General features: G+C 35.5%; 3 protein-coding genes across 3 annotated transcripts; all 3 read left to right on the forward strand.

Annotated features, from left to right (window-relative positions):
- The first annotated feature begins 3,459 nt into the window (after window positions 1-3,459).
- Window positions 3,460-6,234, forward strand: LOC120250484 (probable beta-1,4-xylosyltransferase IRX10). Its single transcript, XM_039259306.1, has 4 exons — window positions 3,460-3,703; window positions 4,694-5,082; window positions 5,175-5,416; window positions 5,496-6,234. Exons 1-4 carry the CDS (start codon window positions 3,598-3,600, stop codon window positions 6,007-6,009), a joined length of 1,251 nt encoding a protein of 416 aa, XP_039115240.1. The 5' UTR covers window positions 3,460-3,597; the 3' UTR covers window positions 6,010-6,234.
- A 768-nt stretch (window positions 6,235-7,002) lies between these two features.
- Window positions 7,003-8,343, forward strand: LOC120249985. The gene is made up of 4 exons (XM_039258707.1): window positions 7,003-7,345; window positions 7,435-7,493; window positions 7,788-7,905; window positions 7,982-8,343. The coding sequence occupies exons 1-4, from the start codon at window positions 7,110-7,112 to the stop codon at window positions 8,058-8,060; spliced, it is 492 nt and encodes a 163-aa protein (XP_039114641.1). The 5' UTR covers window positions 7,003-7,109; the 3' UTR covers window positions 8,061-8,343.
- Window positions 8,344-10,503: 2,160 nt separating this feature from the next.
- LOC120249480 lies at window positions 10,504-17,690 on the forward strand. The gene is made up of 9 exons (XM_039258001.1): window positions 10,504-10,641; window positions 11,422-11,786; window positions 11,915-12,051; window positions 12,675-12,788; window positions 12,901-12,969; window positions 14,065-14,203; window positions 14,822-14,982; window positions 15,060-15,189; window positions 16,087-17,690. The coding sequence occupies exons 2-9, from the start codon at window positions 11,475-11,477 to the stop codon at window positions 17,398-17,400; spliced, it is 2,376 nt and encodes a 791-aa protein (XP_039113935.1). The 5' UTR covers window positions 10,504-10,641; window positions 11,422-11,474; the 3' UTR covers window positions 17,401-17,690.
- The last annotated feature ends 791 nt before the right edge of the window (window positions 17,691-18,481 follow it).

Raw genomic sequence — 18,481 nt, forward strand, 5'->3', positions numbered from 1 at the left:
AGAACGGACTTTCTTTCCGGTTCCGGTCACTCAGAAAACCCGGATGTTAAAGCGCCACTGCAACCCTTAACATACCCGGTGTTGGTCTTCTTCCCGCAAGATCTAGATTGCGACTCGGGTAGCGGCTGTGGTATGTCCTCCATAAGCCACTCAGTGCGCCGCTCATGCCCATGCGTAGCGCCCCATTCCAGGTAGATCATCGACATAATCAACGATCCAGTTAGGAACCGAGCAGGAGGTATTTGGGAAGAGGATTGTACCCAGGAGGTACACCATCAGTAGTTTTGCAAAATTCTCCTCTTCCCTCTCGTCCAACGAGTTCGTCAAGAGTGCTCCCGATGGAGTCTCTGTCTCTCGTGACGTCTTCGATAAATACCTCTCTTCGAAGTCGACCGTGTTTTCTTCTTCGAAACACGATCGCCTCCCCATCGCAACGCAGTGCCAAGAACGATTGCCACATCTTCAGGGCTCGAAAGTCGCGATGCTTTCCCCGATCCCGAATTTATTGAGTGCGGTTATCGTATCTCCGCACGAGAGTCAAGAAGGGCCCGCTCTTGGTATACGACTTCCAACTCGATGAAATGCCGTGAACGTGTTCTTCGGATGATCTCCCGATGTCGAGGGATCATGTGAACTTTCGATTCGACCCCACGGTCTCCACTCACGCGTGTCAAGTAGCATCGCCCATTAACTAGATCGACCGCCATAATCACAAGCTCGCGACAATAACAACACATTGTTAAGCGGAAATGTAATTTGTTAAACGGTAAACACTCAGTTCTTAAACACTAATATCATTTTTTAAGCAGTGACGTATACTATTAAACAGAGATACAAATAATTAAACGGAGACGAACTAACTTAAACGAGTAAAAGCTCATTGTTTAAACGGAGACCCTCATTTTTTTACAAATCGTAACCATATCAATCGAAAGTGGTAAACGTAGATTATAAACATTACACAAAGCACAACAATCGGAAAAACTATTTCGATCGTATACATAGACGAAAAATGTAAAACAAAACAAAAAAACCCTAGCCGAGACATCTCCTCGCAGACTAACAAAAACCCTCACCGATTAATCCCCCCGAAAGCTTCAATGTCTTCCAACAAAAAACAAAATCACAAACCAAAACCGAAAAATGTCTCTTCGTAATGAATAGTTAACAAAAAAACCATAATGAATACCTTAGGGACCGCAGTGACGAAATGCCGAATACTTGCACGGGACTTCTTCTTCGAGACGCCAGTGGAAAGGGGAAGAGTCGCTGGGAAGAGAAGAGCTGGAGACGCAAGTTGAGTCTGAGTCGCGAGTTGAGAGAAGACAAAGCATTGTAATGCTCTAAGAAAAAAACCCACCCACTTCCTCTCACACTCGAAATGGAGTGCACTCACGACTTCCGTCAGAGGGCATTTTCGTCCATAAAATTTTTAAATACACTCCGCTTAATGCATGCTACGTACTTTGGGGGTTTCAAAAATCATGGAGTTGAAAAAGAAGGGGTTTTTGGGTATTCCGAAACTATGGGGGTTTGTTTGGCAATTTGGCAAAGTTGTAGGGTTTTTTTGGCAATTTTCACTTATTAATATTGTTGTTTTGTTACAATTTTATCATTTTATTTTTATTCTTTTAGAATTAATTTAATTTATTGTTATTGTTGTTATATTTTTATAGTATTAATTTATTTGTGATATGTTATCATTATTATTTGTTTTAAAGCCAAGGATGAGGAAAGGAGAACGACAAGTTGAATGGAAAAAGTTTTAAAGCCAAGGGTAAAATGGACATTTCATCATTCGGATTGGGCATTCCTCAACCAATTGGGTTGAATGCCAATCAACCCTCTCCCCTCATCTCATTCCTCATAGATTCCTCACACATTCCTAAGCTTGCCAACCAAACAAAGCATTGAGCCCATTCCCAATCCATTCTCAATCCAAGCCTTGCAAACAAACAGCCTCAGACGTGATACCAATTAGTCAAGAAGCCATTGATATATTATAAAAATATTAAGTATAATTTTTTTTGGCAAAATATGTGGCTTATTTGATTTAGCCCATCATTTTATTCTTCTAATTTGCTTTTGTCCTCCAATTAGAGTGGTGAGTTGATGCTTTCACACTAATTAATTTATGATTAAAAATTGACATTTTCTTTGACATTTTTCATACTTGTAAGTCTTTTATTTTTTTATTTTTTATTTTATTTTTTATAATATAAAAATATCCCTATCTTTTGCGTTTGGGTTCAGGATCACCCGCGGGAGATGAGCTCATTCCCTTATTCTAGATCATAGACACACTAGCAATATTTTTTTTTATTAATACTAGCAAGTTATAATTACAAAAAAGTTTAATAAATTTTATATTTTAAATGTATTTCAATATCTATACATACTATTAAAGTAGATGTATAATCTATTCTTGGAGTGATTCAAGAACAGTTTAAGTTTTTTTATTTGCATTTAAGTTTTTATTTATATTATTTATAACATTAATAATTGAAAAACTTTAATTATACTTAGTTATTTACGCAATAAATATCATAAAACCTTTAAAATCCAAAATATATAACAGTTTTAATTATAGGAGTTGTTTAATTGTATTATTTTTTATACACAATATGACCTTAAAATCTCTCACAATTTTAAAAACTCTGATACAAAACAAGGGAGAATGCCTAATATTTTTTAAATTTATTGAATATGTAATTAATAATGGTACATAAATTCCATTTTATTGCATCCATTTCCCTAATTAGCCCGGCCCTCTGTGTCTATATCAATATCTATATTTATATAAATAAATATTATTAGTTGGTGTTAACTATTAGCTATTAAGTGGCCCAAACTCTACTTATCATAAATTGAAAAAAGTCAAGTGGCATGTTTCTTCAAAGATGGAACTATGAATGGACCCTTAACCTTCCTCATCTTAAATCTATTATAAGACCAAATTACAAAGATTAAATAAAAAAAACTTGTAAATTTTTAGCTTTCTAATTCCAATTCTTCTTAAAATAAATAATGACACAATTAATCCAGCTTAAAACATTGCCAAACTAAACCATTCCTTTATGCAATTAACATGTGTTCCAAAAGCATCCAAATTAAAATTTAAGAAATAATAATTCAAGTGCTAAGTACTTTTGTCAAAATTCTCATAAAAATTAAAAAATAAAGATTAATAAGGTGAGTGATAGAAACTTCACAGCTTGCTGTGGTTGAATGAGGTTGACTTCCCATCAAATGCATCCCAAGCCCAACTCTTTTTCATATAAAATATATATTTTATATAATTAAAAAAAATAAAAATACATCTTTCTTTCCAAAACACAAATCATCAACCGAAAAATAAATAAATAAAAGCAAATTAAAATAAATGAATAAAAAAAGAGAAAAATTTTGTACAAGGAACAAGCAAGCCAACTTCTTGCCTTCACCATTTTTTGAAGCAAAGGCTGCCCTCAACATTTCTTATTAAATTCATGGTTTCTCCCTCACTCACCTTAGCATTCTCAGCTCAGGTTTCCTTCTTTCTATTGCTCTTATTAGGCCCTTTTGGGGCATTCTTGGAGCTGGTGGTAGGGAAGGGAAATGTGGGGTGACATGAGGGTTCTTGCCATTCTTCTCATCATTGCTTCTTTTGTAGGGATTAGTGCCAAGGAACTGGAACAGGGTCAGAAAACAGAGAGGATTGCAGGTGAGGTTTTTTTTTAGTGTTGTATTTGCTGATAAATTGTTTGTTTATGATTGCTTTTGGTTTGGATCCCAGTTTGAGTAAAGTTTTGTTCTTTAATTGATGTATGGTATTTGTTGTGCTGAAAGTTGGGATCTTTGATGCTATTGTATGGTTTTTGCAAATTGTGTTTGATGTCTATGTACAATGAGGATCATTTATTGCTGCAATACATCACATTATATGTTGGAGTACCAGTTTTCTTTGAGTGATGATTCATGATTTATGGGTTCTGATTGCCAAAGCTGGCTTATGTTTGGTTGCTATTAATTTTTTTTTTATCCAAATGAATCACAAATTGCTTGATGAGTTTCATTCATTCATAATTGGTCATTGTGGGTTTATTTTCTGAGAAATATACAGACTCTTTTGAGTTATTTTTATTCTTTCAATGCTTGTAATTCTGCTAGAATTCTTGATATTAAGAATTCACTGGTAGAGTCTGTTGTTAACTTAATAAGCTTGGAGGTTGTTCTTTATCTGTATGGGTGCATATTTGAATCTTTATCTTATTTATAAGGAAAGAGAACATTGTAGGGTGTAAAATGAGAGGCATGTTGACTACTCAGACTTCAAGATTGAATTTTTGCACAACTAGCTCTAATGCTTGTTGTTCATGAGTTTTGAAATCTTTTGTTGTTTTTTCCTTTTCATTTTCCAGTCTTTGCTAATCAAATGCACAAAATCTTATTCTCTTTCATAAATAATGTTTGACCAGAACTCTCACAAGATGAGTGTTTAGTCTTCTATTTTCTTGTTCCTTGTCATCAATTTCCAAAATTATGAGCCTCTAGACATTCTACAGATTAATTAAATCAATTTCCTTCCTGGTTTCTCCAAAGCATCAATCCTATGAGTGTTTTTTTTTCAAGATTTGCAGATTAAAAATCTGATTTTTGCTCTCACTCTGCACTTCTAGATGCATTCTTACGATAATATTGCTAATAAATTCAGGGAGTGCCGGTGATGTACTGGAAGATGATCCCGTTGGAAGGCTAAAGGTTTATGTCTATGAACTGCCTAGCAAATACAACAAGAAGATTCTACAAAAGGATTCAAGATGCCTCACTCACATGTTCGCGGCAGAGATCTTCATGCATCGCTTCTTGTTATCTAGTCCTGTCCGAACTCTTAATCCCAATGAAGCAGACTGGTTTTACACACCTGTTTATGCAACTTGTGAATTAACACCAAATGGTCTTCCTTTGCCTTTCAAATCACCAAGAATGATGAGAAGTGCCATTCAACTAATTTCCTCGAATTGGCCTTACTGGAATAGAACAGAAGGAGCCGACCACTTTTTCGTTGTTCCTCATGACTTTGGTGCTTGCTTTCACTATCAAGTGAGTTTTCCAATTGGCTTTAGCGCATTGTCTCCTTTGTGCTTGCTGAGTTGCATTAGTTGATTCTTACAAATTTTGTTCTCACGATCTAGGAAGAGAAAGCTGTCAAAAGGGGAATTCTTCCCTTGCTTAAGCGGGCGACACTGGTTCAAACTTTTGGACAACGGAATCATGTATGTTTGAAAGAAGGCTCCATTACCATTCCTCCATATGCACCTCCACAAAAAATGCAAGCTCATCTAATTCCTCCTGACACCCCTCGATCGATATTTGTCTACTTCCGTGGCTTGTTTTATGATGTAGGGAATGATCCTGAAGGTGGATACTACGCAAGGTCCGTCTTCAAATTCATCTGTCAATGTTCTTCATAGCATCATCATGATTTAATAATTTTCACTTGTTCCATTGCGCAGAGGTGCCCGAGCATCAGTGTGGGAGAACTTCAAGAACAATCCTTTGTTCGATATCTCCACTGATCATCCGACAACTTACTATGAAGACATGCAACGAGCTGTTTTCTGTTTGTGTCCCTTGGGATGGGCTCCATGGAGTCCTAGATTGGTTGAAGGGGTAATCTTTGGTTGCATTCCAGTGATCATAGCAGATGACATTGTGCTACCATTTGCCGACGCCATTCCGTGGGAGGAAATCGGCGTGTTTGTAGCTGAAAAAGATGTTTTTAAGTTAGACACTATCCTCACATCTATCTCCCCGGAGGTCATACTAAGGAAACAAAGATTGCTCGCAAATCCTTCAATGAAACAAGCCATGCTCTTTCCTCAACCGGCACAACCCGGTGATGCTTTCCATCAAATACTAAACGGTCTCGCCCGTAAACTTCCTCACGACGAGAGCATTTATCTGAAACCCGATGAAAAGATACTAAACTGGACTGCTGGTCCTGCTAGTGATCGAAAACCTTGGTAATAAACTTAAAACACAAACTCAATTGTGAATTTCATTGTAAAGTTTTTGTGCATTGTTTCAGTGAGTGTTTTCATTTCTGTATCTTATTTTTGTAGCATTAGATTCACAATGATATATATGTATCTATCCATGTTGTTATAATTAAAGTTTTTTCGAACTCTGTTTATGCAACACCGTAAAAAAATAAATAAATAAATAAATCAAATGTAGATCTCTATTTTGGCATTTTCATGCATTAATTGGACTATATTTGAGAATAAGAGATGAGAGAGTGAGAGGGAGTCTGGAAGCCACGCTTCCTCTGCTTCTTGCTTACGAACATAGCCAGCTGTATTGGCCCAGGCCCAGGCCCAGGTCCGTTTGGATAGAGATCAAGTTCGAAATGTAAACCTTGTTGTCTGGATATTGACCTTTTATTTTCATTTGTTATTTTAATCCTTGTATTATTTGAATTTTTTTTAATATAAATTTATTTTTTTATACGGTGATGCACTATTTATGGTGGTATAACGACTCCCAAAAGTTTTATCATATGAGGTGAGCTAACATGTGAGACATTTGAGATCTGCTATATGTGGTCAATATAATATATCAATGACTATAATCCTATAATGATAAATCTCCTCTATCTTATAATTTTGAAAAAGTAGAAAATATGACTTCTCCTACAAAAGATCAAATAAACAGGCGGTTGTTTTAAATGTGCTTTTCATTTAATGATTATGCACAAATTATTAACTCATTTAGTCAAATTATTCCAAATAATTTAAATCATTATCATTATTTTTAATACTAACTCATATTAAATGCTATAATAATACTATAAAAGTCAAATTAATTAAAAAAATAAAAATAAAACTTAATAATCTCATATCAATTAATTAAACAAAAAATAAAAACTTAGACTGACTGAAGCCCTTATTTGAGGCCCTTTTAGTTCAAGGCCCGGAAAGCAGACAACCAACAAAAAAAAATTTCATGGGAACCAACCAACCAACCAACCAAAGTGAAAGCTCTTAGCAACTACTTCACCATTCTCTTATCTTCTTAGCGTTTCCAAAGAAAAGATAGCGTCTTTGTGACTTGTGAGAGAGAAAGCCATGGCTTTCCATGCAGTAGCAGGCCTAGTAGCCACCACCAAGCCCATCCCTTCTCCCTTAGCACCGCCATCCGGCGTCCCTGCCGGCCTCCGTGCACTGCCGGACCGGTTTGCTCTCCGGTCAGCCTTCTGCTCTCCTTCTCTCCAACTCCTTCTGCCTGGTTCCCGTCCAGATCCTGGCCGTTTCTCTATGCGCTTCGTTGCTGCAAAACAAGCTTACATTTGCCGGGATTGCGGGTTTTTCCCACTCTACTCTGTTTTATGTTTTCTCCGTGAATCATGATCATGATAAGAGTTGTTGTCTTAGTTCTTTGTTGTTTGTGTAGATATATCTACAATGAGAGGACTCCATTTGAGAAATTACCTGATAATTACTTCTGCCCAGGTATTGTCTCTATTGCTGAATTCTTTGTTTATCTTTTGCTTTGTGGTTGTTAATCTGATTCTTCTTGTTTAGGATTGAGTTTTTGGTTCTTGCATTCCATTTGTTTCTTGCTCATTTTATTAGAGGAAAAATTGCTATTTAGGGGGAGATTAGAGGAAAAGAGAAGAAAACAAGAAGAAAAATGAAAGAGAATGTACTTCTATGCCAATCCAAATGCACACTTGATTAGAGTTGTTTGTTTTTAAGAAATTGTTGCTGAGTGCATTGTTGTGGTACTCATATTGTTTCTTGCAGTTTGTGGTGCCCGGAAAAGGAGGTTTCGGGCTTACCAACCTGCAGTGGCAAAGAATGCAAATGACACAGATGTTCGCAAGGCTCGGAAGGCACAATTGAAGAAGGATGAGACTGTTGGGTAAACACTATGGTACCATGTTCTATTTGGTTAATTTCTTGATTGTTTTTGTTCTTATGCCACTCTTGCTTTGTAGGCAAGCGTTGCCCATTGCCATTGTGGTTGGAGTTGCAGCATTGGCTGGCTTATACTTTTATCTTAATAGTGTTTACTAGTTAGCTAGTTTGAGCTATAGACTCTCAAAGCTTTCTTATATTATCCATGTTTTCAAATGGTTGGATTATCACACTGGAGAATCCCATTGCTCTATTACTTGTAATCTCAAGGAGACTGCATTTAAACTGTAATTACTTTCAGTTTTGATGTAGATTTATTAGCATTGAGTGATATCTACATGATCCCCCTGTTTATATACATAGAAGTGTTTGTGATTATCTGACTGGAGAATTCATTGTTCTGTTACTTTTGATGTCTAGTGGATTCAACGGCATTGTGTGACATCTGCAACATTTTTGTTTATCTACATATTATTGTTGGTGATTATCTGACTGGAGTATTTCATTGTTCTGTTATTTTTATGGTCAATGAGACTGCATTTAAACTGCACTTGCTTTCGGCTTTGATGTCAATTCATCTGCAACAGGTGAATCTCCATAATATTTTTTTTTTTAATCTCTATATAAGATGGTTTATTATCAAAGTTGAGAATGTTATTGTTCTGTTTAATGTCAACAAAACTGTATCTTTTGAAGTGTGATTGCTATCATCTTGGTGTAGATTCATCTGCTGTTAGTGACATCTCCAAGGCTTTTTTTTTTTTTATCTATATGTAAAATGGTTTATTATCAAACTGGAGAATTTCATTGTTCTGTTGCTTTTAATGTCAAGGAAACTGCATTTTGAACTGTGATTGCTTTCAGGCTTTCAGCTTTGATGTAGATTTGTCAGCATTGAGTGCCATGTCTATGATTAATGTTTATCTGCACATGAATGGTTTATGATCAAACTGGAAAATTCCATGGCTTTATTACTTCAATGTCAAGGAAACTGCATTTAAGCTGTGATTGCTTTCAGTTCAAATGTAGATTCATCAGTATTCAGTGTCATCTTCATGATTTCTGTTTAACTGATTAGAGAATTCCTTTGTTCCATCACTTTTAATGTCAATGTAACTACATAGAGATCAAACGGCATTGAGTTGCATCTCCATTGTTTCTGTTTACTTTCATGTAAATGGTTGATTATCAGATTAGAGAATTCTATTATTCTCTTGAGAGGCTGCATTTTGACTGTGATTACTTTCAGTTTTAATGTAGATTCACCAGCATTCAGTGGCATCTTCATGAGTTCTACAAGAAAATTAGATATTATTGGTTAGACATTAGCAAATAGCAATTCAAGAGATTTCTTTGTAGATTAGAATGCAAAGATCAACCAGCTTCTGTACTCTGAAGCAATGAACTAAGATAAGTATGCAAGTTTTTGTATAAATCATTTCCAAAATAAAAGCTTTTATCTGACATAATTACTTAAAACTTTAAATGTTATGTTTTTATTTTTCATTCATTACTGAACTTTTTTATCATATATAATTAAAATATAAATTATTATTTAACCTAGATGAGCTTCTCGACTTTAATCATTGACCTTATAATTGGTTAAAGCTTGGTCCGGTTTTAAAAACTTTAATAAAAATTAGCAATTTGGTACCCGTAATAATAACATATTAGTGATGCAAGAACAGGAGACAAGTTTTTCTTTTCTTAGAAAAAATAGCATCCAATTGAAAATAACGCAAATGTTTTATTGGTCTTTATTAGTATATTTCTTTATTTGTTCAAATTTTAGGGTAAATTTGTCATTAGCTTTAAATTTAAAAGTTTGTTCATTGAACCATATGCTTTCTGATTTGGAATAATGTTATTGCCAAAATTATCATTTTTTCCTAATAAATTTAAATGACACGTTTGCCATCACATTTCACATGTGCAATTTTAGCAGAGAATTTTTGAATAAATTAGCGGAGAATTGTTATACAATACATTAGAATTAATAAAAAAAAAAATTAGAATTCAATTGGAAAAGTTGATCTTCAAAAAACTCACCACAAAAACTAATAATAAAATAACACACACACACACACGCATTAATTTATAGTTTAAAAAGCTCACAAAATTATGGAAAAAAAAGATGGATAAATACTTAACCAATAATTATACAATACATTAGAATTAACCAAAAAATTTAGGATTCAATTGAAAAAGTTGAACTATAAAAAACTCACAAAAAACTAATAATAAAATAATATATATATATATACATTAATTTATAGTGTTAAAAGCACACAAAATTATGAAAAAAAAGGATAGATAAATACTTAATCAATAATAGTAAATTTCCGATCCTTATTAATAGTAAAAAATTTAGAATACTATAATACTAATTAATTATGATGTTATGGGAGTACTATGATAAACAAATCAAGGGGTTACACATAAATAAAGTAATATTCAAGGTCCTATAATTAAAAATTAAAATTAAAATTAAAAATGGCGGCCCACAACGGGGCCCATTAAGATGTGGAGGGGCCCGGCTCACAGCGCGCGCCGGCTTTAGTTAACGGTTCGCGGGACCCTTCCATATCTTTCTCTCCATAAAAATTCCTTCCCGAAATGCACCCATTCCCAAAATGGCCCTCTGCTCGCCATGGCCTCACCTGGACGACCTTTAAAAATCCCCAAACCCTAATCTTCTTCTCTCGACCTCGCTTCCCCTCCGGCCCCTTGGATTCGAAAGGTATGGAATCCTGGATCCTCTTATTGCTTCTGCTTCCTATGGATTTGTTGGGGGTTCCTGATTCGGTGGGTTCCTTTTTGTGTTTGGGGTTTTCTTGTCTCTCGTGTTGAATTGGTATGGAAAATTGGTCGTCTTTTTGTTCGTAGTTTTGCAATGAATCTACTTTTGTTTGTTTGAGTGGCTAAGATTGACTCTATTTTGTTTTGGCAACCACGGCCGCACAATGGTTTGTTCGATTACTTTTATCCTGATTTTGGGAATCCATTCTTATCCATTGCGTTAAGGTTGAGAATTTATTGAATGGACAAATGAATTTTTATTTAACAAAGTTTTGATGTTTTCTCATTGCCCCTGCGAATGTATTGTGATATTTTGCTGTAAAGATTAATTTTTTGTTGGGCTGCTGATTGTTGATTGGAAGTACTGATTTTGACTGATCTGTTGGGCCTGGATTGAACTTTAAGCAACAAGTTTTTCTTCCATATGAGTTGGTTTTTACATCAATTTGACTGAGAAGTTTATTTTCTTGCTGAATTTATTCTTGAGGTTGTGGTCCTCGTGGATAGGTTGAACACATTTTGACGGGTGGATGACAATCATCTCTAATAATTTTGAATTCTTGAAGCTTTATGTTGTTTGTAATTAAAGAAAAACTGATTTTTCAGTGTTCTTAAATCATACATTTATTTTATTTTTCTTGTCTGTGCACTTGAATATGTATGTGTTTTGATTTCTCCACTGTGAGGCTTATTTTACTGATAAACAATGCAATTTTCTAAGGTCAAGATAATTGTTAACGAGTACCAAAGTTCTGGTGGGGCCTGGTGGCCTAAATGATGGCTGCTGGCCAACAAAAGAAGCGATTGGCGAGTTCTAATCTGCATGAGAAATGCAGATGGAAGAAGAAGAAGAAGAAGAGGGATTCCTCTGATTACATGTTGAATTTCAAATCTCGTGTACATCTGGAGTGGGATGAGCGCCTAAAAAAAGCTCTAGCAAAGAGTGAGCAAATTGGGGTAGCATGGAGAGACATGGCCCCTTTTATCGATGGTGCACCGCGTTTCCATCTAGCTGTGGCTGATGTCTTTTCTGTTCCTCGAGAAATCTTCAACCTGGATAATTTGACAGAACTGCTTTCTTATGAGGTAAACCTTTTCATTGGTTGTGATTGTTCTTCTACCAGAAGATCTTTTCTTCTCTACATACATGCAGTTCTGTTTTCTGGTCATATTTTCATGTTTCCAAGCATAGTTATAACTTATCTTATTCTCAGGTTTGGGCCACATGTCTTTCAGAATCAGAGAAAGAGCTTCTCAAACAGCTTCTCCCAAGTGGGATGGGTGCAGAGCAAGTAGTCCATTCTTTGCTTGCGGGGGAAAACCACCATTTTGGAAATCCTTTTCTCAAATGGCAAGTAACATTTCAATGCATTGTTATGCATTATTCTTTGCTTGCTTCTTTGGCATGCTGAATTGGCCCCATGTTGCTTGCCATACAGAATGACAAAGATAATGCCCTTCTTGTTTATGTCTCTTGCGGAAGCTCTGGAAACTGTAATTTCATACATATGTTGGTAGAATTATTATTTTTTGTAAGAATTCTATAAATTATAGTTTGTTATGTTTTGATCTTTGGCATGAGGATGCAACAGTGTAAACTGAGGCTATGGTGAAGCAGTTCATTGTTGTGTCACATTTATTTTCTTTTTTCCTGTTTCAATATCCTTTTTGGTGGTTTCTACAATCATGTACTTTAGAAGATATCTGTCATTTCACTGTTGCTCATATGTACGAAAACTGTATATTTTGTTTTCCTTTGGTCTATTGAACGTTCATGCTACTCTAGTAATTTTGATTTATAGTATTTATTTGGTTGTTATTTTAGGATGACTTCATCGTGTTAATACCTTTGAGCCTTCACTTTTCGTCTTCACTCTCCAGCTCGCTTATGTGATTTGAGTTTCTTAATAGTAATCTATTATGTGCTGGTGCATAAATCCTGCACATTAACATGTTTCTAGTGTATATTTACAGGTCATCTTCACTTTGTTCTGGTGACCTTCATCCTGATAATGTTCTTCGAGTTGAGCGCCAATGCAGAGATGACAAGGTGTCATATTACAGGGAGCTAAATAAATATCATCATGAGTATGCTCATTGCACATCAGTTCCATTGTTGTTTGTATATTCTTTTGCTTCTGCAGTTCCACTGCTAACTTCTGAAGAATTTGTTCTATCTTTTGTTTCTTGTTGCTGGCAGTATGATTGAGATTCTTAAAGGGTGGAAAGAGATATGGGACAGCAGCGAGGATCCAGAGAAGCTTCACAGGTTAGTTTTGTTGTTTTAATCATCCTCTGATGGTTATGTTTAAATTGTTAAAATAGAGCCGTTAATCCTTGTTTAAAACAATACTGAGCAATGCCAAAGTGTAACAAGTAATTATGGTTATATTGGGGAGAAAAGAAATCTTTTGTTCTCATGTGCAGTTATGCGTTTCTCAGATGTGGAAGCTGGAGGAATTTTCAATGGAAAACATTGTGAAGAAAATTGTGCTTGGTGTTTTCTTACTTTGCCTATACAAAACAACAACTTGCTTGTTAGAGTTGCAAAGTGGTTCTCATTTACTGGGGTTGTCCACTATTGTTTCTTTGTTCTTTGTCTTGTAGAAATATGACATTGTAAACCATAAATGTCAGGCTTCTGCCCATCATCAGCATTCCTTCACCAACCAATCAATAAGAGGAAGATGAGGCCCATTATGTGGTGATCTTGCTCCTTTTTATGTCTTTCAGGGACATTATTGATTAATATTAGATCTCGCAGGAAGTTATTTTATTCTATTATCCTCAAGGCCATTTGTGAGGCAATTTGAATGAGCTTATTCTCATGGCCCTTTCAACGAAAACATGTCAAGCAACATGATTTCGGATTTCCTCTTAACTGTCATGGGCTTTATGGCTGGTGATAAATAGATATAATTCTAATTTCTATTAGAAGGAGTTGTTTTTTGGTTTCATGAAGGCCTAATTATCTTTACTCTGTGTGAGGATATTCCATAGCTAAAATACCATGATTTCACATGATGATTGTCATAGTGTAATTCTAATTTCTTTACTTTCTGAAGCATTTTTCACATAACTGAGTTAGGCCCCTATTTGAAACATTTTTATATGATCTTCCATAGCTAAAATACCATGATTTCACATTATTATTGCCATTAGTATAATTCTAATTTCTTTACATTTTAAAGCGTTTTTCATATAACTAAGTTAGGCCCCTACTCCAACATTTTTATATGGGTTATGGTATTGTTGTTCTAGAGATGTGCTTTTTAAAGTTTTGGTCAGGAGTCCAGGCAAGTTATTGTTTCAATCGGTTTCTATCTATGGTGGTTGCTGTTAATTGTGCCTTTTGTTTTTGCAGAAAATGGTTGGGCAAGCACACACAAGAAGGTTTGTTAGTTTCAGCAGAAGGAATGAGAAATGCTCTTAATATCAATAAGATTCCGCATGAAGTTTGCTTCACTGAAGACAATGCTTCTAAATATATGTCCTATATCAAGGTTATACAGCTCTTTTTTTGTTTGTTTATTTCAATTATTATTTTACTTCGTAAATTATATGTTGCTATAAATGCTAACTTTTCTTGGTATATGCTGCCTTTTGTTTTAGCGTGGTTTAGTAATGATACACATACATATAATTGCGCCACTGATAAGTGTGATTTTCAGTCAAGCCCACTGAAATCTTCTGATGACCATTCAAGCAACGTAGAAATTTGAAACTCCATTTAATCTGTAGGGTTCTGTTGGGCCGCTTATTGACCTTGTCTCTCCAGAAAGGGTGGTGACTGCCATGCTTTGTTTTCTTTCTATTTAGAGCATTGTCACTCAATAGTTTCTCTAAGAATATTTCTGTGCTTAGATAAAACTATTACCTAAATGACTGTGACCTCTTTTTTTATGCAATGGAAATTAGTTCTGTGGAGGTAAATGGAAACTCATCAGAGACTTAGCTGGAGAGGAGATTTCTTGATGGTGACGTTGTGTTTCTTTGGTTTATGAAACTTAAATATGTTGCGCCTCTTTTCAGAATTTATTCATGATTGATTTGTTCCTCAACAACAAAAACAAGGCATTAGTCCCAACTATGAATTATTTGTTTTGTTCAAATTTATTTAGATAAGCAAGAAGCAGCTCCAGCTTGTTAAAAATTTGAAGCAAAATGGTGAGGGAATTCCCCCGAAGTCTCTACACCGTGTGTTGGGTGACATTAAAGATTTTGTTGTGGAGCCATATGAAGTGTATGAAGAAGGTGAAAAAAAGAAGCTGCATGATCTCTGGTTAGTCTTTTTGAAGCCCTCAGTGGTTGTTATGTGCAGTTACTTAGATTTTTGAAATTTCATTCTTGCATGCACAGGTCAAGACTGGCTAATGAAGATGTCTCAGAAGCTTTTGATGAATGGGAAGATAGGAAACTACAGAGAGAGAAATGGGGCAGAGATTTGAAGCATGAACTCTCTGAATCAAACAAATTAATGGAGGTTGAGGTTTGTGGTGCCCCTCTCCCTCAATTTATTTCATGCAAGAACTCCATACTACATTGCTAATATATTTTTAATCTAAGATTATTCTTCTTAGATATAGTTGTCTCTTTGATCAAAACTCATTCATGCGGATATTCATGCAGACCTGTGTGTTTATGGTTTATGTTAGACTCCTTATTTATTTTGATGTATTTCATTTTGTGCTTCTGTTGTATCTTCTTTCTTCTGGTTATCGTAATGACAGTTTATTATTAATCTGAAACATATCTGAATCGTATCTACATATAGTCAGATATGAGCAGAAGCTTCTCAGAAAATAGTGAGATACAGATTGAAGTTTTTTCTGAAATATGGATATGTATCTATTATTCTGCCACAATACGAAAAGATATGCTATATCATCCGTATCAAAATTAATAAGTTAAGATTCTCTAATCAGTTGAAAATTCTTTTATATATAGTTTTTCTTAAACCAAATCAAAATGCTGGCTTGTATTAGTAGTGCTTGAAAGACCAGCATTTCAAGTAACAGGTTCTAGACCTCATTCTTTCTGTAGCCTGTTACTGATGTTAACCATTGCCGAACATGTTAGATTGCCCAATAAAAATTAATGCTGTGTTTAGAATGAAGTTAAATAGATTGTTTGGGGCAGCATATGCAAAAAACCCAAACCTAGTTTTATTTATTTTTTTGCCTTTTAATGACATAAGATATCCTGTTTTCATTTGATTTGGTGTATTTGGATACTCATACAAATGGAGTGGCATGAATTATATCTGTTATATTCAAACCAATAGAACTTTCCATTTCTTTTTAGAAGTTTAAATTAGCATGTTATGTTTATTTCTCAAATATTGCCACAAAATAGAAGCTAGAAATCTCAAAAGCTCTCTTGTCAGGTAGAGAAGACGAAACTCGAGACCTCACTTGAATCCCAGGTTGACAATGAGGAATCCAAACACCTCCCAACTATGGATATGCTTGATCAAGAAGATGTGAGCTCCCCATCAAACTCTCCACAAGACCATGGCCTGAAGCTTGTTCCTTCTCTCAATAATCCTGTGGAGCTCAATCGAGAGAGTGCCATGGAACCCAGGGATCAGGAGGCATTAGGCCAGGGTGCATCAAAACCAGCAGAGACTTCTCCATTTTATTCAAATTTTGTTGAGAACACCACAGAGGACATAGTTAAACAAAAGGATCAGAAATCATTGCGTGAATGTATGCTAAAACCACCAGGAAGTTCTCTCAGTGTGCCATTTGTTGCTAAAAGAAATTTTGCCGAGAATTTAATGGAACAGGTACCCGTGTCTGTTAGAACCACCCAGGATTCATACTACAAAAGTGCCTCAAGGAGCCGTGAACACCCTACTGTTGGTGGTCTCTCTCTCAGACAGCCTCAACCTCTGGAAAATCATCTACCTTCTCAGATGATAGATTTAGAAAATAATGTTAGAAAACAAGAAATGAGGGAAGCCGATGTATCATTCCGCGCATATGTTAACCAAGAGCGCACTGACCTTCTTCCACCCCTTCTAGGTGGACCTCAAATGTTGTCCTCATACCCGCAGCAGCATATTAATGGCTTGGAACAACCTGGGTTACAGTTCTTGATGGCAAATGATAACTTGTCTGGATCTACTCGGTTCTCCCATCAGTTTCAGGAGCAACAGCAGTTGATGGAGCAGAGACAAGCCCGGGAAAAGGAGCTTTACTTGCAACAGATGATGACTAAGAACATCTATTCCAATGGAAGACATCCAATTGAGAGGCACTTTCCATCACTTGGTCCACAGAGTTTGGCTGCATTGCCACCTTCTCTCAATGGTGGAATACGACGCCATAATTGGTACAGTGATGAACATCTGGCTTCAAACGGTTGGCCTGGACTTGATTCATCAAGTAGTGTTCAGAGCTTGGGAGATGGTGTCGCCACCGATGGGAGCCTCTTCAGTGTTTTATCTGAGTGTAGTAAGCTGCCATCACGTGAATCTTTCGATGACAATAGAAGCTCAGAACAATTTGTGCAAGTGAGACATTCTGTTGGTGATGGTGGCATCACTGGCGACGGGAACATCTTTGGATACACCCCTCGACAACCCAGCAGCTCAACAAGCCATGAAACAGTGGTTGTTAACCCTACTGCATCTTCTCTGAATAACATGCAATGGATGAACTTCCCAAATCAGAACCAGAGGTCTTGGAACCAATAACATGAGTTTTTAGGTCAGTTAATAAAGGTGAACCGGTGAATTTCTGGTGACAAAATACAAGCAGATGAAAAAAAGTTCCAAATTCTGTATATATTTACTCAGTTCTCTATATGTATTTAAATATCGAGAATCGAGATGCATAGATCTGCAGTGCCTCTTGTTTGGCTGGTAATTTTGACAGAAGCAGATAGCTTTTCCCCCTTTTTTTTTAACTTATGTCTTTTCCCCCGGAGGCATGATACTATGTTTTGTAGGATTTGGCTTCCTTAATAAAGCATTGATTCTTGAAATTTCCTTCAGCTCATGCTTGACTTTGCTTTCCAGTGTTGGTGATGATTTACAGGGCAATCTATTGTTGTTGCATGTCATGGGAGACTCCTAGTTTGTTCTTCTACTTGTTTAACTGGTTTTTGTTTTAGTCAAGATGAGTGATTAAGTCGCTAAAAGAAGTAGCCTCAATGGAACAAGTGGGGGCGAAATTTGCACACACATAGGCATCAGAAAATGTGTCCTTATTTCACTTGTAAAGAGTTTTAATGAGGATCCGGCTACCAATATACCCTTCGATCATTGCTAATTTGTTTAATTTGTTTAACTATTGATCTTGTTGCTGATGCACTCATTTTGAATTCCCTGTTGGATGTGGTCCACATAACATTTAATATGAATCCAAAGTTTTGAATTTCGGATTTTCAATTGTTGGAGACACCTCATGAATCTTTCCTTTGTTTTGTTTAGGTCTTTATTAGATTGGCTTATGTAGGTTTTTTGAGTAGCTGATTTTTTAAAGGATATATATATATATATTGTATTTGGATATGTTAACTCAAAAAGAATATGTTAATTTAAAATTATTTTTATTCTAAAAAAAAATTATGGTTTCATGTATTTATGATGATACATGGACAATTTTTTTAATTCAAAGAAGCATGATTTCTCCTGTTAAAAATGAAAGAAAGAATCATTAAAGAGGTAAAATCATAATTTTTAAATTTTTTTCAAATTTCTAAAATATGTATTTAATTAATTTTTTCTATAATATAGGCCAAACACATACATATTATTACACTTTAACTATCTA

This window comes from Dioscorea cayenensis, chromosome 19 (assembly GCF_009730915.1).
Source record: "Dioscorea cayenensis subsp. rotundata cultivar TDr96_F1 chromosome 19, TDr96_F1_v2_PseudoChromosome.rev07_lg8_w22 25.fasta, whole genome shotgun sequence".
NCBI classification, from domain to species: Eukaryota; Viridiplantae; Streptophyta; class Magnoliopsida; order Dioscoreales; family Dioscoreaceae; genus Dioscorea; species Dioscorea cayenensis.

Bases quoted from the DNA above. Each gene is read 5' to 3' on its own strand.
- LOC120249985 (XM_039258707.1), top strand. From the start codon at position 7,110: ATGGCTTTCCATGCAGTAGCAGGCCTAGTAGCCACCACCAAGCCCATC. The intron at 7,494-7,787 runs GTATTGTCTCTA...TGTTTCTTGCAG, and splicing joins TGATAATTACTTCTGCCCAG to TTTGTGGTGCCCGGAAAAGG. The intron at 7,906-7,981 runs GTAAACACTATG...CTTGCTTTGTAG, and splicing joins AAGAAGGATGAGACTGTTGG to GCAAGCGTTGCCCATTGCCA.
- LOC120250484 (XM_039259306.1), top strand. From the start codon at position 3,598: ATGTGGGGTGACATGAGGGTTCTTGCCATTCTTCTCATCATTGCTTCT. The intron at 3,704-4,693 runs GTGAGGTTTTTT...TAATAAATTCAG, and splicing joins GAAAACAGAGAGGATTGCAG to GGAGTGCCGGTGATGTACTG. The intron at 5,417-5,495 runs GTCCGTCTTCAA...TCCATTGCGCAG, and splicing joins GAAGGTGGATACTACGCAAG to AGGTGCCCGAGCATCAGTGT.
- LOC120249480 (XM_039258001.1), top strand. From the start codon at position 11,475: ATGATGGCTGCTGGCCAACAAAAGAAGCGATTGGCGAGTTCTAATCTG. The intron at 12,052-12,674 runs GCAAGTAACATT...GTATATTTACAG, and splicing joins GGAAATCCTTTTCTCAAATG to GTCATCTTCACTTTGTTCTG. The intron at 14,204-14,821 runs GTTATACAGCTC...AAATTTATTTAG, and splicing joins AATATATGTCCTATATCAAG to ATAAGCAAGAAGCAGCTCCA.